Source organism: Gallus gallus, chromosome 8, assembly GCF_016699485.2.
Source record: "Gallus gallus isolate bGalGal1 chromosome 8, bGalGal1.mat.broiler.GRCg7b, whole genome shotgun sequence".
Classification (NCBI taxonomy): domain Eukaryota; kingdom Metazoa; phylum Chordata; class Aves; order Galliformes; family Phasianidae; genus Gallus; species Gallus gallus.
In genome coordinates this window covers 3,458,332-3,477,053 of record NC_052539.1, presented here as the reverse complement: position 1 = coordinate 3,477,053, position 18,722 = coordinate 3,458,332, and the positions used below count along the sequence as shown (strand labels likewise).

Below are 18,722 nucleotides of genomic sequence, written 5' to 3'. Positions count from 1 at the left end.
TTGTTTTAATAAGAGGCATGGGATTGGAGAAAGGGAAGAAAAGGAAGAAAGGGAACCTTCCCTGAATATTTTTTTACTCTTTGGTTTTCTTTCTGATAATTTTTAGTCTCAGGATTTGAGCATTTGACAAGTAGATCTCCTTTCACTGTGCTTTCTGATGAGGAGTGCAGAAAACGTGTGAAGTTATATCTGTCCATGAATTACTTTCTCCAGCTTTAACTGTTAAAACACACCAATACATTTATTTCATTGTGGACTCTTCTACAAGAAATTCCAGTGAAGGAACAGTCAGTGTCCTTGTAGGTGACAAATTATGTAGTTCTAGCAAGCAACCCATGTAGGGTTGATGTCTGTTTATTTTTACTTCACACATGTGGTTCAAAAAGAAAGAGAAGATAAGGAGTTGTGTTTGTCAGTAATAATTTTCTTTTATTTGGTTGAATCCCACATGGTTAATTTTGTTTTCCATCTCCTAGGTGTATTTAAAAAAATATGTACATTAAGAATGGTGTTGGTGATACCAAATTAGATGAACAGGCTAACACTGTAAACATACGTTGGTATGAGTACCTAATTTATTTCAATTAAAGGATTGATTTATGAAAGGCATTGGTATCACTTTCGTGGAAGTTGTGTGGAATTGCTAATTAACATCTGGATTTCTTAGGAAAGGACCTAGAGATATCTGAGGCCTTTAACTTCTAGAGAACAGGAGAGCAGATTGCTTGTTTACTTCTGGGGTACTGTAATATAGAACTGTAACTTGAGAACTATAACCTAAATGAAGCAAATTGCAGGTGGTTTTCAAAAGCTGTAAGCAAGCATTACCATTTTCCTATGCCAATTCAGCACAGGTAATGTGATTTTCTTGAAATGAAGCTGAATACATTGCAATTGTAACATCAGTGAGCTTGTTTCTCCAAGGATCTTAAATCTGATTGACTTAAAGGTGAACCGTTCTGCTTAGTTTCTTTTGCTCTGAATATTCCTGTCTTTGGTTCACTACAGAAGTTGTCTAATAGCAGTCTCGCTCTTAGCTTAAACAGTTGAAAGCTTGCAGGGCTAAGATAGTCAACTTAGGAATTTTAATAAATGATTTCCTATTAAAGGAGACTGCTGAACAGTAGCCTTATTTTTCCATCTCTTGCAATGATTCACAGTGCATTTCTGGTAGGCTTACTTAAAATCTTGATGTCAGGTGGGGCAGGCTTTGTTTCTAGAATGGTTTAGATTGCTGTAATGGAGGGGGTTTGTAATTGCCGAAGAGCAGCTTCTTTTGTACCCCCAAGACAGCTGTAGCTTTCTCACAAATGAACTTCTTGGTGCAGCAGCTATGGCTAGAAAGAGGAGAGAAAGCTCTCCTTCAAGCATCTTATCTCCTGGTGATTTATGCCATAGTAAATGTATTAGGTAGTCTCTTACAGTAGGACTCAGTGTACATCCTAGACACTTCCACAATGGAAGAACATCTTACTTGGCAGTGTGCCTGTCACTCTGCTCAAATGGTTTAGAGGTGAGAAGGTGAACAGTGCAATTACTTTGCTTGACTGCTGTTTCCTTCCTTTTGGTTTTGTTTCTTTCATGCTGGTAGTCAGTGATGTGCAGCAAAACAAAGCTCCTGTCTGTGCTATACTTGCTCTGCTTTTCACTTTGTAGTTTTATTCCTTGCCTTCACTATTATTCACTTTTACATTTTATGTTTTATTAATGTCACTTATTAATGTACAGCTTTACCATTTTACTCATAGGAGTAGAAATTCTGGAGTTTTGAAGCTTGAATGCCTGGTTAGACTTACTTATTGCATTCATATGTAGGCTTATGGGATTCGGTTTCTTGTTGGAAGAGAATGTGCAAGAGATTCGTGTTAGAGTAAAACAGATTGCACTTGTGCTTTCCTGGCTTTGTGTGACCAGGTAGTTTGATAAGAAACCTATTCAGAATTGGAAAACAGACAGATCTGCCTTGTGATTTTCTGCTTTGTTAACACTGTGACCCTTTGAAAAACTTGGGTTTGGTTGTTTGTAAGACTTCTGTTAAATTGGTTAACGTGAATTTTGCAGAGAACTTTCTAAGTTCTGGTTAGCATAACTTGGAAACTTAGGATAGTGCAGTGGAGATGATGAGTCTCTGCTTGAAGCAGTGATTGAGCACCTGGTGGGAAGGCAGGGCCAACCTGGGGAGCTCAGGTGTATGCAATGTGCCTGAGTGACCAGATGGAGTGGAGCCAGGATCCACCCCTACCCAGACCTCATTTAAGGGTTGGCAGTGGAGGTGAGGGCATCTCACTAGACATCCATGTGTACCTTGAGGCCTTTCAAGGGTAAGCAGATTTTTTTTCCCTTTGTTTCTGTGCCTGCAGCTGCTGCATTCGGGCTTATCCTTACTTGCTACAGACTAGGACTTTGCTGCCCTGCTGTTATTACTGTGCTGTCCATCACATTATAGTGTTTCAGCTTGAAACTTCAGCTTTATTTGTTAGGGTCCAATACTAAAAAAAAAAAAAAAAAAAAAAAAAAGCATTCAGAAGACTGTTATCTAGAATGAAATTTGTTTTCAGAGATGTAATTGCCATGAGTGTGAAGCGGGGTAGTGAATTGTTTCTAAACAGTCTGCAGAGCTGTTGCTGTCTGTCTTGAGAAATACACAGCTAAAAAAAATAGTGACTTGATCTTATTCACCTGGAATTCAAGCAAAATCACAGAATTTGGGCTTTCAAATTTTCATAGCCGTGTTTCTCCCAACTGTGTTTTCTTGTCTTTTTTTGCCTGAACGTTCTTCCAGAAACAGGTTAATTGATGGTTTTTAGAGCTATTACTCTTTGTGAAAGTGTCAGAGCTTGAGTTAGTGTTGGCACTGGATGTCTTGAGCTTCAGCAGGTGCGAAATCGAAATGTCAAGTGACCTGGATTTACATAGAGCAGTGGGCTTTAAGTGAATGGAAGGCTCTTTGAGGCTTAATAATCGTATGTGAGGAAATTGAACATCTGTCTGTGTGATGATGGAGAATATGATCAGCCCAATAAGCTGATGCATTACTGTGCATATTTTCATTAGGAGATGTAATTGGTATCTTTTAAGTGAGAGAAGCACTTGGGTTGATATATGGTGATGCTGGAAAGGTAACAAGTGATGAACCATACAGAAAAAGTGCACGTTTCTTTTGATGATTTTTGGGTCATTGAAGTGTGAAATTGTGATCATAATACGTGCAATAACTGGAGGGGAATAGATAGTCTTAATGTTAGCTGGTAATAGCTTGTTTTGAAGCACTAGAACTGATTATGCAGTAGTTGCTGTGTTTGGTCTCTAGAGATGTAGGTTTTAGACATATCTTGATTAAGGTGATTTGAACAATGCTGATATGTTTATAAAACAGATTATATGTGGCAAACAGAGAAAGTTGTAATGCTTTTGCTGCACTACATTAGTGATAAGTTTTGCTTGCGTTCTTTACTCTTCTAAATATTTCATGTGGGCTGTTTTTACTTAAAGGAAGTTTGTGTGATAGCCGAACTATTTCGTAGTCTTACTGGAGGAAAAAAAAGTTATTGAAGACTCTTAAGCAGCTTTTTTAGCAGTTGTTCTGCTTCTAATTCAAAGTTTAAAAATAGAGAGATCTGAAGTTTTGCCATCTTGGCGCTGTTCTTAAAGAATCTCTTCTTCAATACCCTTTTCTTAGTAGATAGCTTATAAATTTAACTCTTTCCTCTATCGCCACCTGTGAAGCTATGAGTTTGGAACTGGAGTTGCCAACTAATTCTCAGCCAGGCATCAATATTTCTACGTCTGTGCTGCTGCATGACTCAGCAGCACGGGTTTGAGCTGGTGAGAAAGGGACAGAAAAAATGCATTTCTGTTCTTCATCGGAGGGCAGGGGTGCAGCATTTATACTGATGAATGGTGGGGGCATGCCCATTGGTGCATCAGGTCGCTTGGTGTTCTACACCACTTTACTGACACCTGTGGGTCCTTTTGTGTCCCTGGAGTGCTTATGAGCAGCTGTGTCAGGGTCAGCATCTACCCTCAGAGAATGCTCTGGAAGAAATCCCACTCTGCTTTTTGTCCTGGCCCTTGAATGTCTTCTACAAACAGCTGCAGAAGGCTGGCTAACAGACTCAGTAATTTTTGAAATGGGAATGAAGCCATTACTGTGGAGTTCCTGACTTGGAAGCGTTTGTCAGCTTTGCATGGGCTGTATGCTGGGACTGGAACTGAAGGTGCTGTGCGTAGAAACTATTCTGACATTCTAAAAATGGTATGAATGTAGAAGTGACAGGGCTCCTGCAGTCAGCAGTGTTTATTTCTGCAAGCGACTGCTGGAATATCACATGGAAAATGAGACGAATGAGAGGATCAGGGAGAAACTTCTGAGGGAAGAGTGTCCATGCTGTTGTCGGTTAAGAGGGTTGCTGTGGTTATTTGGAAGCTGCCAGTGCTTAACTCTCATTCATCATTTGTTTAAGAGCTTGAGGCAGGAAATTTGGGAGCTGTTGAGCTGTTTAGGAGGTGGTTTCTTCTGCTGACCCAACCCTGTCTGCAGGTAGCAGGCCCTGGCGTCCCTTGGAGACCTCATAGTGGCTGCAGTGACTGTTTGCAGGAATCCATGTGGACACCTGTATTCTCTTTTGGTCATTTCATTTATTTTAGATTTACATTAATCAATGATAAATAAATGATACAGGCACGATGCCGTTATTTACTGATGATCAGAAATGTATTTTTTTTTTACTTCCTGAGTAGCTGCTAAATAGCATTGGAAGGCCTTTATCTGTGCTGGAAATGTTCAGCAGGCTAGGAGCCCACTCTTTAATGCTTGAGGCACCAGCTGGCTCTTTGGATCCCGGTCACTTGCTTCTCCTTCTGGGAGGAAGGGTTGGCATAAGGCTGGGAGCAGGAAGTCAAGTGATACCCAGGGCCATGGTTAGTGGCTCTTGTGGCTCACTGCATGAACCAGGGCAAATTCTATAAGGAACTTAAGTGGATTCTATTTGAAAAGATGAAACCATTAGAGGTTGAACAGGGGCTGGTTCCCTGCTAGGTGCTCGTCTCCTCTTTGATTTACTTTCTAACTGTGCTGCTGGCTCTGTGGGCTTTTATTCTCTTTGTGGTGCTGATGGAGTCACGGGTTAGCTTTTTCATTAATTCAGGAGGAGCGCAAGGTTTTACTGGGGACAAAGTAGATAATGATCCTGGTGGAAAGAAATAATTTGAAATGGAAAATAAATGTGTAGAACTAATGATTGAACCAGGTTTTGTGCTGAGAGGGAAGGAACTGAGGTAGGCCTGGCGTGGCAGGTGTGCTGCTTGCTGGCCTTGCTAGGGGCTGCCTGATTGAAATGGGTGGGAACTTCCTGTGTTAGAGGTAGGAGGAAACTATAGTAGGCCAGTTGGGAAAGGGGAAGGGTTTCTCTGTCAAAAATTGTCTGCGATCCAGAAGCAACTATTGTCCTAGATTATACATCTTTGATTTGTTCACCTCAGGTCAGTAGAAGTATCTCTTCAACTTCAGAGAGGGAGCTCTACTGAGCACTCTGCAAGGCCTTGAGCACCCCATGTAATATTAACATGCTCCTTGTCCAGGAACAGTGAGCATATCACTGTCACCGAGAAAAGTGTTATCTACATAAAGGATGGTCAGATGAGCTTCATTATCTTTCGCAGTGAGCTGTGAGCAGTTGCATGTTGAACTCACAGGGAAAGACAATAAGGTGGTATCAGTTTACAAAGGGAGCCTTTTTTTCCTAGTAAAGATGGTAGTACTCAAGTCTGTACTTGCATTTTGCTTTCTCAAAATTAACTCTGTGTGGTTGAAGAATGTGAAGTTCAGCAAAAGGGGAAAGGTTTGAGAAGCAGGGATAAAGGAGGGATGGAGCTGAGGTTGGTTGGTGCAGTGAGGTGGAGAAATGGCCTGTGATATGGTAGACAGCACCAGCAGAACAACTGGGTTTCTCTGCATGGAAGTTGGTGGTAGGCGTGATAGAAAGCCCAAAACAGCATTCAGAAAGTGGATATCCATCTCTGTGGTGAGAGAAGTATGATCAGTTCTGATCTCTTGGGTATCTTTCTCTAGGCAATGGAGAGCCATAAGATCTGGAGGACTTTTCTGCTTCATTTCCTGCAACTGTATGATAATCTTCCTCATCTGAAGGAAGAAAGGATGAACAACCAGAGATGTGTCCCAGGGCATTGCATTGTTGTCAGGGTTGTGTGGGTTTCAATTTAAGTTAATTTACTCATGGTAAACAAAAGGAGCTCTAGCATCGTTGAAAATCTGATATTTTTCTTCAACTTTCTGTAGGCTCGAGTACAAGCATTAAACTTGACTCTGTGTTATTTTTGGTTTGTAAGTTTTTATGCTGATGAATTTTGTGAAGACGGTGTAATAAATGGTAGTAATATTCCAGTTCCCAGTAAGAGTTTCTGCATGGTATTGAGTATCTTTATGAGCTGAAATAGAGCAAGAGTTGCTTGGGTGTATACATATTTTCACAGCCATCGTGTTGATGGGTTATTGTGTCCATCTCTGGTGACTAGTGGTTATTGGGCCATCTTAAGAATGAACTGAAGCTGTTGGTTGCTCAATTCAGCTGACAGTGGATATAAGAGACTAGGGGATGTACAGAGGGAGAAGAGTTTTACCACAAATTCTGGTGGCTGCATTCAGCTGACTTAGGTTGTATATTACTAAGAATAGGAGGACAGAAAAGGACTTTGCAAACTTGAAAAGGCTCACAGCAGCAGGGTTAGTGCTTGCATGCTTTTGGCACTTCTATTAAGGTTCAATTTACGTTGTTCCAAAACCAAAAACAGACCCAAATATCTTTTTATTGCTTTGAGTTTGGTAATGTGAGTTTATGTGAATTCTGTTGTGTGTGTGTGTCAATTGATAATGACATTGTTGCTTTAATGCACTGCAGATGTGGATGTACCATAGGAGGTGGCTGTGATTTTATGTTTGGTAAAGCAGTTTGTAATGGAGTACGTTTTTGCATTCATACAAATTGAATACATTGCAATATAATGCATTCTGAGAATGAATTGCTTCTCCATCTTGTAGTGAAGAGAATTTCTGATGCTGCGTGCATATTATACTACATATAGTATACTATATACTGCAAAGATATAAACTTACATCCTTTCTCTCGAATGGCTCCATGTGGCAGAAGCTCGCTGTGGTTACAGAAGGCAGAAATACCAAGTGGACCTCTGCCTAAGGAAAACACAGATTTCCTAAATACTAACCAGGTTTTGTAGCATAAACAGAATGCCTATGTGCAACAGCAACATGTGTTACTTAGAAAAATAACTTCAAATATATCTCTAATGTTGTCCACTTAGAAATTATGTCCCTGTGCTCATAATGACTTAAAGGAAACACTTTTTTGTTTTGCAGAAACGGAGGGCTTTAAAATTGATACCATGGGCACCTATCATGGAATGACTCTGAAGTCTGTAACGGTAAGCTGAAGGTTTTTTTCTTAAATGTGTTTTATAGAAGTCGTGTATTTCTTGTCAGCCTTACCTGAGGTGAGGCATTTCATTTGATTAATAGAAGTAACGATTGCTTTTTTGTGTGGAAAAAGTGAAACGTGTTTTGATTCGGTTGGTTCACGTTAAAGATTTTGGTTCAAGGGGTTTGTCTGAAGGTTTTCAACAGGGAGACTTTGCTGGCAAGTTTGTCTTGTGGAGGTGCAGCCTTTTTGTTGTTGACTGAGATTTTGTTCAGCTTTATGTATTCCTGTGAAGGATTTGATGGATTAAGGATATGCGATGAAACTACACTCACAACATTTCAGTAATAAGGCTGCATTTTGGGGTATTGATGTGTTTCCTACTCTATGCTTAATAAAAATGAATTTACGTGTCAGAATTTTTACCTGTGTTACTGCTGAAAATCACTGGCCTAGTGAAATTGACTTGTTTCAAATGACTTAACCATGCTGTCGGTGGGGATTGTTCCACGTAAGTCTGTTCAGGGATCTCTCATCTTTAATTTTTGGGGGCAACATTTCTTTGCTTTTATGGAAATGGGCTGAATGCTCTCAGAAATAATACTGTTCTGATCTGCTGGTGAGTAGGACAGATGCTGCAGAACTAATGCAGAGCCCTCATTAAAGTTTTTGCCATCTGCATACCTATATAAATCTGATGAATCGACAGCACTAAATACTCTCCTAAATCCCTGCACTGTTTGTAGTTTGCACAATTAAATCTAACATAAAATGGTGTTTGGAATGTAAATTTATTAAAATCGTTGAGAGCCTTTTCTTGTTTGATTAAAAGCTCTTGCTTAAGTCTTTAATATCCAACCTCCTTCAGACTCTAAAATATTTAAAAAACAATAATAATTGGATGGCAACATTTTAAGGAGGGAGTCAATTTACTTCTGAACATTGTTGTTTGTGGATGAATTAAGAAACCAAGGAAAGAAAATAACCTATTAAGTCCAAAGATTTGTTCTTGTCCATTACATGAATTAAGGCTGCATTATGAGCAGTGTTACATGAGATCCACATTTCTGTGGTGTAATGGGTCTGTTTCAAGTTGCATTGTTATGAATTAGAAAACAAGCTGTTTAAATTCCCTTACAAAGAGTGGGGAAAAAAGCAATATTATAGTAAAGTAGAATAGTTGAGATGTTTCAAACTTGTGAGTGTAAATATTCTAAAAGCAAAGCAGTGCACAGTAACTCTAACAATGAAGTTTTTTTTGAGTTCATGAAGAAGATAAAACCTCCTGTTCCAGGAAAGCTAGCTTAAATAATCCATATAGTACCCGAAATTTGGAGGTACAATTATTAAGCTGTCCTTGCTGGTTTCATCCATTAAGGAGAAGGATATAACGGATGTTGTAAAATTCTTTTATTAGTCATTTTTAAAAAAAAACATGAAGTAGAACTTCTGGGTGCAACTGATGGAGGTATTGCTATGACTGCACAATGAGTATCATCTGCTGTCATGAGAAATATTAAAACTGCATCTGTCATTCAGGATTTTTTCCAAGAAACAAACTGTGGGGGATTCTTTGGAGCCTTATTGTACAAACCATTAAGGAGGTACCTTAGTTATTTACTTTGTTCCTGACTTGCCAGTGCCATACTGACTTTGTTTTTCATATTGGGATGGAGAGAATGAATCAATTAATTACATAGAAATATTAATTACATAGAAACGTTCATCTGTTTTTGTCTATGCTTTCTCACAATGATGGATCCACATAGGCCCAATCCTTACTCTTCAGATTTATGTGTAGAATACTTAATTTCCTACAAGTTGGCAAATTCTACTTTGCAGCTTTACTCTCCTTTTTGTAAGTGTGCATGTGTTTCTACTTTTAATGCTATATCCATGTAGGAGGAAATGGGGAAGTAATTCCTTCCCCCAAATTTATGGTAAGGTATTTAATTCTCATTGGCTAAATCAGAGGAAACTGGAGTATGGTGTTGGAATTGCATCCCACGTATGTGATATCTTCTCTGCCATCCTCACAGTAACGATTGTTTGTATTATCTCGTTCATGAATTCACCAAACATCATCTCAATGGGCTTGAAGTGCTAGGCAGATCATCGTTAGATTGAAACCTCAGGCCTCTGATTGCCAGATGAATGGTGAGTGAGCTTTGAAGCACTTATTTTTAGATGATTGTTTTTGTTTTAGATAGCTTTTCTGTTTCTTCGGTGGTGTTTGTTTTCACTGAAGTTCTTACAAAGAGTAGTGCAGTCCTTCTCGTAAGGCTTCTTATTTGGCTTGGCTAAACAAGTCGTGTTGTGAAATAAGTTTTCAATTCCTATCTGAACTTTCTTTAGCTTTGCCTGTTAAATTCATCTTCTTTTAGAACATAGAGAAGTAGAACTTTATGTACTCATGCAAGTGAGATTTCACCAACAGTTTTTGGGAAGACGTTTAGAATTTGCTTCTGAAAGAATATTACTTCAGGATAGGTGAATCAAGTATTTTACTTTATCTTCACTTTGTTTCTTTTTCTTATTTTTGCTGTAGTTTCCACTTTGCATATTAAAAGAGATGGCTTAACCTAATAAAGTGGCTCATTTGAGTGTTTGCATATTGATAATACAATCTATCCCTGCTTTTGTTTTCTCTGTTGCACTCATTCCCTTGGCTTTCTTGCTACTTCTTGTCCATTATTATCTTTTTTGTCTAATCTGTACGGTTCATTCTGATGGCAAGCCTTCCCTTCAAAAGGTTGATGGAGCCATTCATTTTCAGAAGTGTCCATCTTGTTAGCAACCAGACAGACTCGGTAGGCATATGATTACTACCTGCAGTGCAAACAGTTGCCCCACTATCTGCAGCTGCCCACCCACTTCAGATGTAGAATTTGCAAGATGTCTCTTATTTGCTCCCTGTTATCTTCCCAACACGTCTTCCCCTTGGCACTGTATGTCTTAGTGTAATTCTGTGTAATTCATTTCATGAAGCATGCAGAACTCTGTTTTTTATTTGTTCTTGCTGAAATATGAGTTGTCCTAGATGCTTGTTCTTGTTAACAGCAAAACAAACTTCTTCATTTCGACTGCTTTCTTTTCATCAGTGATGCTGGAAACTTTCTTAGCATTCAAAACTTGTGCCAGAACAGATGGCGAATGGTGGGCTCTTTTGAAGTAATGTCAGCTAAAATAACTTGTGCTGCTGGCAGTTCTTCCCTGCAACAGGGTTTTTGCTTAATTGGTGCGCTTACTTAGTCTTAGGAAGAGCTGACGTATTTAATGAATTCTTATGAAGCTGTGGTTTCATTATTCTGGACCTGGAATTGCTTGTAACAAGGCATCTTTGATAATAGCTGGGGCACTTTCTGTTTGCCCGGGCTGCTGATGTTTTGGAAACCACCAAGCTAGTGATAATAGCTCCACAAGCCCAGCAGCTTGTTGTAAACCATGCAGCGTGACTTTGAGAAACCCACAGGTCTACCTTCAGACTGCATTTCACAGCACAACCCTCTGTATGGCAATGCAGCTTCTGTGTTTGTTCTTTAGGTTGGTTGGTTCTCGTTAAGTAGAGAAGTTCACTGTTGGAAATGGATCAAACAAGAAGCATAGAGGTGTGGAAGATAAATATGTCAATAGCTTTGTACCATGTAGGATGCGAGGCAATGCTGTGAGAGAATTTTAAACTGATATTCCTGACATTGTCTGTCTTGCATGTATGCCTTTGACCAGTTTGAGGCATTCTGTTTGCTTTTCACTTACTGAAGGGAAATGCTAGCTTTGAGACTAAGCCAGGATCCTCTGGAAGTCTAGAAAGTGGGTTTGGGTGGTGGTGGTTGTTGCTGTTTCTTGATACATAATTAAATTTCAGACTAATGGTTACTGTCAGTAGGATGTATGAAGCACTTAGCTGTTGCAATAGCTTCAGATGCGAAGATGAGAACAAACAAGCTGTCTTGTCTGTATCTGTTTTAGGATACTGGAGGAACTGCTGGTTCTGTATGTATCTGGTAAATCTGGATTTTACAGATGGGTGCTACAGTGTGTCCTCTTAAAGCTGAGAGCTTGCTTTGTTTGGATTGTCCATATGCAAGTAATATTTGTTTCTCCGTGACAAATTTACTTGCTTTATCTGTCTTTTAATATTATTAAGTGTTTTCATGACTTTAATATGGGAGAAAGGAATAGATTAATAACCCTTGGAAGGCTTTCTGCTTCTTTCATTTCTGGGAGTCCCGACCATCAACCATAATTCAGAGCTGGTAGAAATTTGGATGCAAGCAAAGAAGATCTATGTGTTACTGTAATAGGGCCTTCCTCATGGAAATTACATTGCTTTTCCTAATTGCTGGGATACTCCCCTTTTTTTTGATCTCTATTTTCTTTCAGTAATCAAAGCTGCGGGAGCACAGGAGCTCCCTTTGTCTATTGTTTTTCTGTAACTAATGGGATCTGTCATTGCTCATCTGCGCTTGCATGCAGCCAGGAATACCTGTTGGCATTTGTTTTTCTTAGTGTTCCATAAGCAGGTGGATGTAACATAACAGTTCTCTGAGGTGTTGAGGTAACGTACTTAGTAACAAAACTGGATGTCCCCACGTAAGCCACACTGGATCTGCTGGATCCAACTGGAAATCTGCTTTAGCACATCTAAGGTCAGAGGCGTTCTTTAGCAGTTTTTGATCAGTCTCGTATTTGAGTATCAACTCATGGAAGTGAGTTACTGATACTGCCCCCAAAATCTGACTTTGTTAGTCTTGGTGAATTCCTTATTTTATGCAAGAGGTGTTATTAACCCCTGGTATATTTTTTTTAAGTATTATTGTGCTGTAAAATGAAGGGTAAGGCTGAGTTTCTGTTGCTGTAAAGACTGGACCAGCGAAGAGAAAGCATGCAGGGGCAAGAGCAAGCAGCATGGTGTATGCACACTTAATATAACAATGAGATTTGAATGTAAGTAAGGGAGATCCATGAGATTTTTTTTTTAAATTTACATTAATGACTTTCCAAAAGCATATGATGGGATTGAATACTCTTTCAATGTGCCAATATTGAAGCACTTCCAAAAGTAAATAAAAATAAAACGCAACTTCAACTTTATATTGGTGTAAGCAGACTACTTGCACCAGCATCACCAGTTTTATATGTCATAATCTCATTAAAATACTTGAAAGGATTGGTATCAAAGGAGGAGTCAGCAGAACAGCAGACTCTTTGAAAGTGCTTGCAGCAGCCTCTGAAGCAGTGCAGTGCACAAGCTGGCTGTTACTCCCCACGCCAGTGTAAGGTCAGCCTGCCCACGGGCTCTGCTCTGTGGGCCCAACCACTTTCTGTGCATGCTCTGTGCATAACAGTGGCTTGGGAGGCCACTGCGAGGCTGTTTAGCTGCCAACCAGCAGAGGAGGGTGATGGACATGTTGTAATAATTGAATACTGGGAGAGCATTCCACAAATGATGCTCGAGGTAGAGACTGTTGTTATCATAAGACTTGTATTTTTTTTTTCAAATTAAGTGTGTTTATCTGTAACTAATTGGGATGTAACCACATGTTCTTAGTCCATCGGGACCAAGAGCTGGAACTTGTGCATTAACTTGGAAAGTCCTTGAGCTGGAGATAGATTTCACTAATCCACTCTCTGAGCAGCCTCATGGTGTTCCTGCCCTCCTGAACTGCTCTTGGGCAACAGACCAGCAGCCCCTTTGTGTGGCCTGTATCTTTGTCCTCTAGTAGCAGTGAATGAAATGCAACAAAGATTCCTAAAGACTATTACAAGCTAAAAGGTCCATACAGTCATTTCAGTGGTTGGTATTTTACTGTCCCAGTTCGTTCTCAAACATTAAATAAAGATTCCCTTAAAGAGTTTCAGTGTAAACAGTCAAGTTGATAAAAACTGGGGAAAATGACACACAAATGCTGCTTTCAAGAAAATGCTAGGTTGAACAATGCAGCACTCATTTTCTCAGTGATTGTAAATCATGTATATCTGTGCCAAGATATCTTGCTATTGTACTGCATTATACAATAGAACTGCCTGTTTTGTTCCTCATAATAGGTTTAGAGTCTGAGAACTGCAAATTCAAGAAAAAACGTGTATGTTGTGTAACGAGTCACACAACTGAAGTTGAGTTTTTCTCTTTTGGCCACTGAATAAAAGAGAGTGAGAGTTCAGGCCACATAGCTTTGTTACTGAACGAATGGGTCTGAAGGCCCTGTTCTGTGTAAAACCTGGTTCTGTCTGCATGCCAGGAGAGCTTGTGGTGTGCACCTCACATCCCTGAGGAATGTAAATGGAGGAGTGCCACGTACGAGAATCCAAAGAATCTCTGACTAAACATTGAACTGGAACTTCAGACACCCACAGAGCATTACTTAAAAAAAGCTTGAGAGCCTTAAAAACGCTTGGTATGAATTTTAAGATGACTTGCTAGACCTGTCTTGACCTAAGGCTGAGTGTTCCTGGCTGCTTTGTTAGCTCTGTGAGTGCCCCTTCAAGAAACTCCTCTGCCCTGTATGCTTTGAGCTAGGACTTGGGTCCTTTCCAAGTGCTCCAGCAGTCAGCCTTATTGGGAAACATGACCTCAGATAAAACTGTCAGCAAATCTTGTTCGTTAGTGTAGTCTAACTTCTGCTTGCATCCCATAAAGGTGCTCAGTTCCGTTGGTATTTCTCTGGACTTGAGATTTGATTGAGCTATTAATATAAGTTTAATAGAGTGTTGTGCAGTGATGCTAGCTGACCTCGAGCTACAGACATTTATATTTGTCTTAATTGTTCTGATCAAACATCATGCACTTCACACAGCTTACACATTAGGCAGTATTGTCTATGTATTTCCTTCTACAAATTAAGTCCAAATATCTACTAAATACGTAATGGCTGCATCTTCAATTGATAGTTTGTCAGCAAATTTCTTCTAACATGATGAATTAATTGAGCTATTGTGTAGCATTCAAATACATTCACAATATTTGAATACCTTATAGGTCTTACAAACCTTTCCTAAGGAATGTCTAGATAAAAGCAAATTTTAACCTCCTAACCTTAACAGTTGAGATAATGGGCATCCCTAAGAAGGTTATAGCGTTCTGCTGAGGAGTGCCTGAAATCAGTTATTATTTAAGAGATTGGGATCATATCCTTTTAAAGCAGAAGTTGTGTCAGTGGAAATTAATTCCAAATTTTTCATAACACTTTAACAATAGTTGCCACCGTTCCTACTAAAATAGTGCCTGATGAGATTGAAGAACCCAGCGAGGCAGAAGTATGAGTGTGCTGAGCCTTCAGACAGCATGTTAGAAGGCTTACCGGTGAATTTAGGGTAGTCTTAGTCTTAGTGACATTTCTGTTTACTCACTATGGAAACTGAAAGGTAGAGACAAGAATCCTGCTGTGTCCCTGAAGGCAGGATCTGGGGGCATCTGGAATGTGGGAGAGTAAAGAGGTGGAAATAAGTATGTGGAAGATGGGGGACCAGGAGGCAGTATTACACTTTTACATTGCCATTTCTCCCTCCAAGTTCATCTGCGTTTGCTACCATAATGATGTAAGTTACTATCCCATTGCCTTTAAATAGGAGCTGTAACACACTTTTGAAGTTCACATGCTTCTCAATTTACAATAGAGTGATGAAACCAAACTTGGAGCTCAAATATTTATTGATTGGCTGAGCAGTTGATGTAACTAATTTGAGGTGGCTGAATCAAGATTTCCCTCTCTGTGTGCTGTCGGAGTTAGACCATATGACACTAGTATTTATTTCCCCTTAGTGGAGTAAGATAATTCAGTTTCCGTGGAAGCAAATTCTCTGCTTGGTGTAGTTGTTTATGTGTAACAACATTATTGTCATACCTTTTATTTCTGAGCATGGAAGGTAGGATAGCTTGACTTATTTAAGCAATAAGGAACATGTCACTAAGCCCACACACGTGTGCCTCTTACTCAAGGAGATTACTGCTTCTTTGTAGTTAAGCCAGAGCAAACTTTCCCCTGAGCTTTTGTTTTCATCAAGTCTGTGTTTTCTCCTTATTGTCAAAGCCCTAACTGGATGTCTTGGAGTATAGTTCTAATTTCTGGAGTTGTTATTTTAAAGGTCCACCTCCTTCCCTTCTTGTGCTTGTGTGTTTGTTTTATTCTCTCTGTGAGAACTCTCTGCAGTTCATGGCTGTTATGTCTAAGTGCAGAAGACTTTCTTTGCAGGTATAACTTCACAGGTGTAATTGTTAGCTTGCTGTTACAGGTGTGTGTTACCAGGAGTGTGTTATAAGGCGTTATGTATGTGAGTACGTAAGGCAGACATAGTACTTTCTCAGCTCTAAGCACATCAGACCTGCAGAGGTCACAACTGAGATGGGTCTTGAGAGGCAAGTATTAATTAAATGCTAATGTGAGAACCCTGGTTCTCAGTTTTTTTTCAGGGATGAACTCTAAGTTATGTCATTCAGCACTACTTAGCACAGTGTAACATCACCGATGGAAAGATCCTGTCAGAACAGCAAAGTAGGTTATGCATTGAATCCTTTAATGCAAGAAGAAATTGCCTTATTTGAGAATGGAATCAATTAAGGCAGAACATCCCTTGGTTTCTACCTTAATGCAGTTTTATTGTTCCATGTAAGTCAGTGTGTTCACCTGCCTTTTGCGTAGCTGTGTGCTGTTGCATTTGAATCCACATCACCTTTTTTGGGATACTTGGAAGTGTTCTGTGTTCTTCTGATGAGACAAGAATCTATAGGCTGAGTTCTGACATACTCACATTTGCTATCGGTGGTCCTGGGTACTCTGTTTCAGCACAGGCATTCTCATTAGGTAAATGGCTGTAAAGACAAGATAAAAAAAACTCTGCATTAGTTATGGCTCACTCAACTAGCATTTAGGCGATGCTGATCATACCTTCTGGAATATACCTATGATTGCAATCTGCAGAGCTGCCATCTGGAGCTGCATTTATGTTTTTACTGAACAATATGCTATCACAGGAACTGCTTCCATCGCTGCTGCTGGAAGGGTGGGCCTTCAGTCTCGATTCCTCTAAAACCTTCATAAGGATACTGTGTGCCTGGAGAGCAGGGAGGCCTGCGTATGTGTCAATGTGCATGTCCGTTTTCACTTGTCATTCATCACTTCCTATTTTACACATGCTTTATTTCCCAAAAGATAATGAGTTTTTCTGGATGTTTTTTACTTTAGAGATGATTCTATGTCATATGAACTGCGTGTTTGCAACTTGACATGTAACACTGAAGGTGCTTACCAGGCAAAGACAATCTGGTTTCTAATACTTTTGCACAGATACGTGCACAGTGTGAACGTGAAGCTCTTAGTAAAGAAATGTTGGCTTTCTTTTAACGTGTGAAAGATATCCTCACAGATTTCTTTTTTTTTTGCTCATCTTCAGTACTTACTATTTAAAACAGTGTATGCCTGAAACCAAGTTATCCAAAGCGGCTGGTATATTGCAATTGGTAAATAATTGAGAATAACTGCTGCTTCTTTCACAAATATGCCTCCTGATTAGTGTGTGAAACTTCAGATTAGAATCCAGGTAGCATGAATATTAACAAAATGTGGTTTTATTTTGCCTTATGTCAGCATTACATTTGGCAGGCAGTTTTAGGAACTACTGGGTTGGTTGGCTGCTTTAGAAGACGTAAGATGTGTTACTGGAATTAAAATATCTTGCTCCCCTTTCTCTTTAAGGTTCAAAGCAGACACTTTTCCTGCATGAAGGTGTATGAGTGGGTTATATGCATAAGCATCAGACGTGCTTTTACACATCAGTTTAAAAAGGAAGTGTGAAGCAAAACGTTGTGTGACTAAGCCCAGTAATAGTGATGTAAGATTGTTTCTGTCAGCTGTAGTTGCTGTGAATTCACAGTGCTTGAAATTTCAAATATGTATTTATTTTGAGATTTTGGGTTTCTTCATAGGCAGTAAAAATAGTGGCTTTTCTCTGTAATCACCTTTCCTCTACTCAGGTCAGGTGGTATCTCCTCATGTACAGCTTTAGCCGGGAGGGATGTGCAGCTGATCAGTGCAGGTGTGTGCTTTGTGGTGGCTTGGTGCTGCTGTTTTGAAAAGGGCTGCCTGCCTTTCCTTCCTCAGGGGCATTAACCTGAGCCTCTTGTTTCTCTGGCTGGTGATTTTCATAGAGCTTGACAAAGATGAAAAAAAAACAAACACATATTCCTTCAAGTTAGACTTGAACTGGAAAGTAGATTCAGAAAACGTTGTGGAAGGAGGGAAGGAATGTTAGTGAAGCAGGCTGCTAACACATGGGTGTCCTGGTGAGCATGAGAACCTCTTAAGTTTGGAAAAGGGAAGGTTCAGGTACACCCTGTAGTGGTATTAATCTGACTTGCTTCCTAGCTGCCTTGGGAGAAGCTGATGCGACTCAGGCAAGCAGACTGTGATAATACTGAAATCGAAATGGAATACGGTTGTCATTAGGAAAGAACAGCCTGCCTGATTCACCTTTTTCTTTTCCGTTGTGGTTACTAAGTAAAACAAAAGGCTTCTGGATGGAGGGAGGGCTTTATGTAAGTCCTTCAGACAAATATTTTGTAGCTAATAATTTAGCAGTCTACGACCACATGGCATAACACGCCATGTATAATTAAGCCTTGAAAAATGAAAAAACTTCCAAAAATATCCGGACATGAGCAGCAGAAGAGGTTCAGATTAAAATAGTGAAATACGTTTGCCTTACTATTCTGTCTTAGAAAGTAAAATGGAAAGGGATACTGGATTGCCTGGGATATCATTATATCTCTCTTCAAAGGGTAACCCTGCATTTGGCTCAAATTTTGCGAGTATCATAGAATTTGGTCATGTAAATTGGTTTCCTTGCTGATCCCTGACATCCTTTGTAAATGTATCTGCTGTTATACCTGCCATTTGTGCTAATGAAAGAATCATGGGGTATTCTGCTCACCTTCATTTAGGTGCAGTAAATGTTTAATAAGGGTAGCTTTCATATACGTATTACTGTAATGTACAGCAGCAAGGGTGTTATTCAGTGTATTTCCTATATTCACTCCTCTGGCAATTCTCAGCAAGGTTCTTCATGTCCTTTAATTTTCTTCTCTGGAAAGGTGCCTATAGTGAAGTTACATTATCAAATAGTGTGAATTCTAATCCTCTTAGAAGCATCTAATGGCACATGCATATTTCAAACAGTGAGTACAGTAACAATTATCTGTATGCAGGAAATGTATTATAGGTGAAGTTCTACAGTATATAGAAAATATTCTCAAGTATTATCAATCCTTTATGTGAA

At 39.5% G+C, this 18,722-nt stretch overlaps 1 protein-coding gene across 1 annotated transcript in view; it reads left to right on the top strand.

The window, feature by feature from the left end:
* The window catches only part of CDC73 (cell division cycle 73), a 94,409-nt gene that overhangs the window by 21,790 nt on the left and 53,897 nt on the right, over positions 1 to 18,722 (top strand). Inside the window, exon 10 of the mRNA NM_001031265.2 lies at positions 7,394 to 7,458. Within this exon, the coding sequence (NP_001026436.1) occupies positions 7,394 to 7,458 (65 nt within the window). The remainder of the gene's footprint in view (positions 1 to 7,393; positions 7,459 to 18,722) is intronic.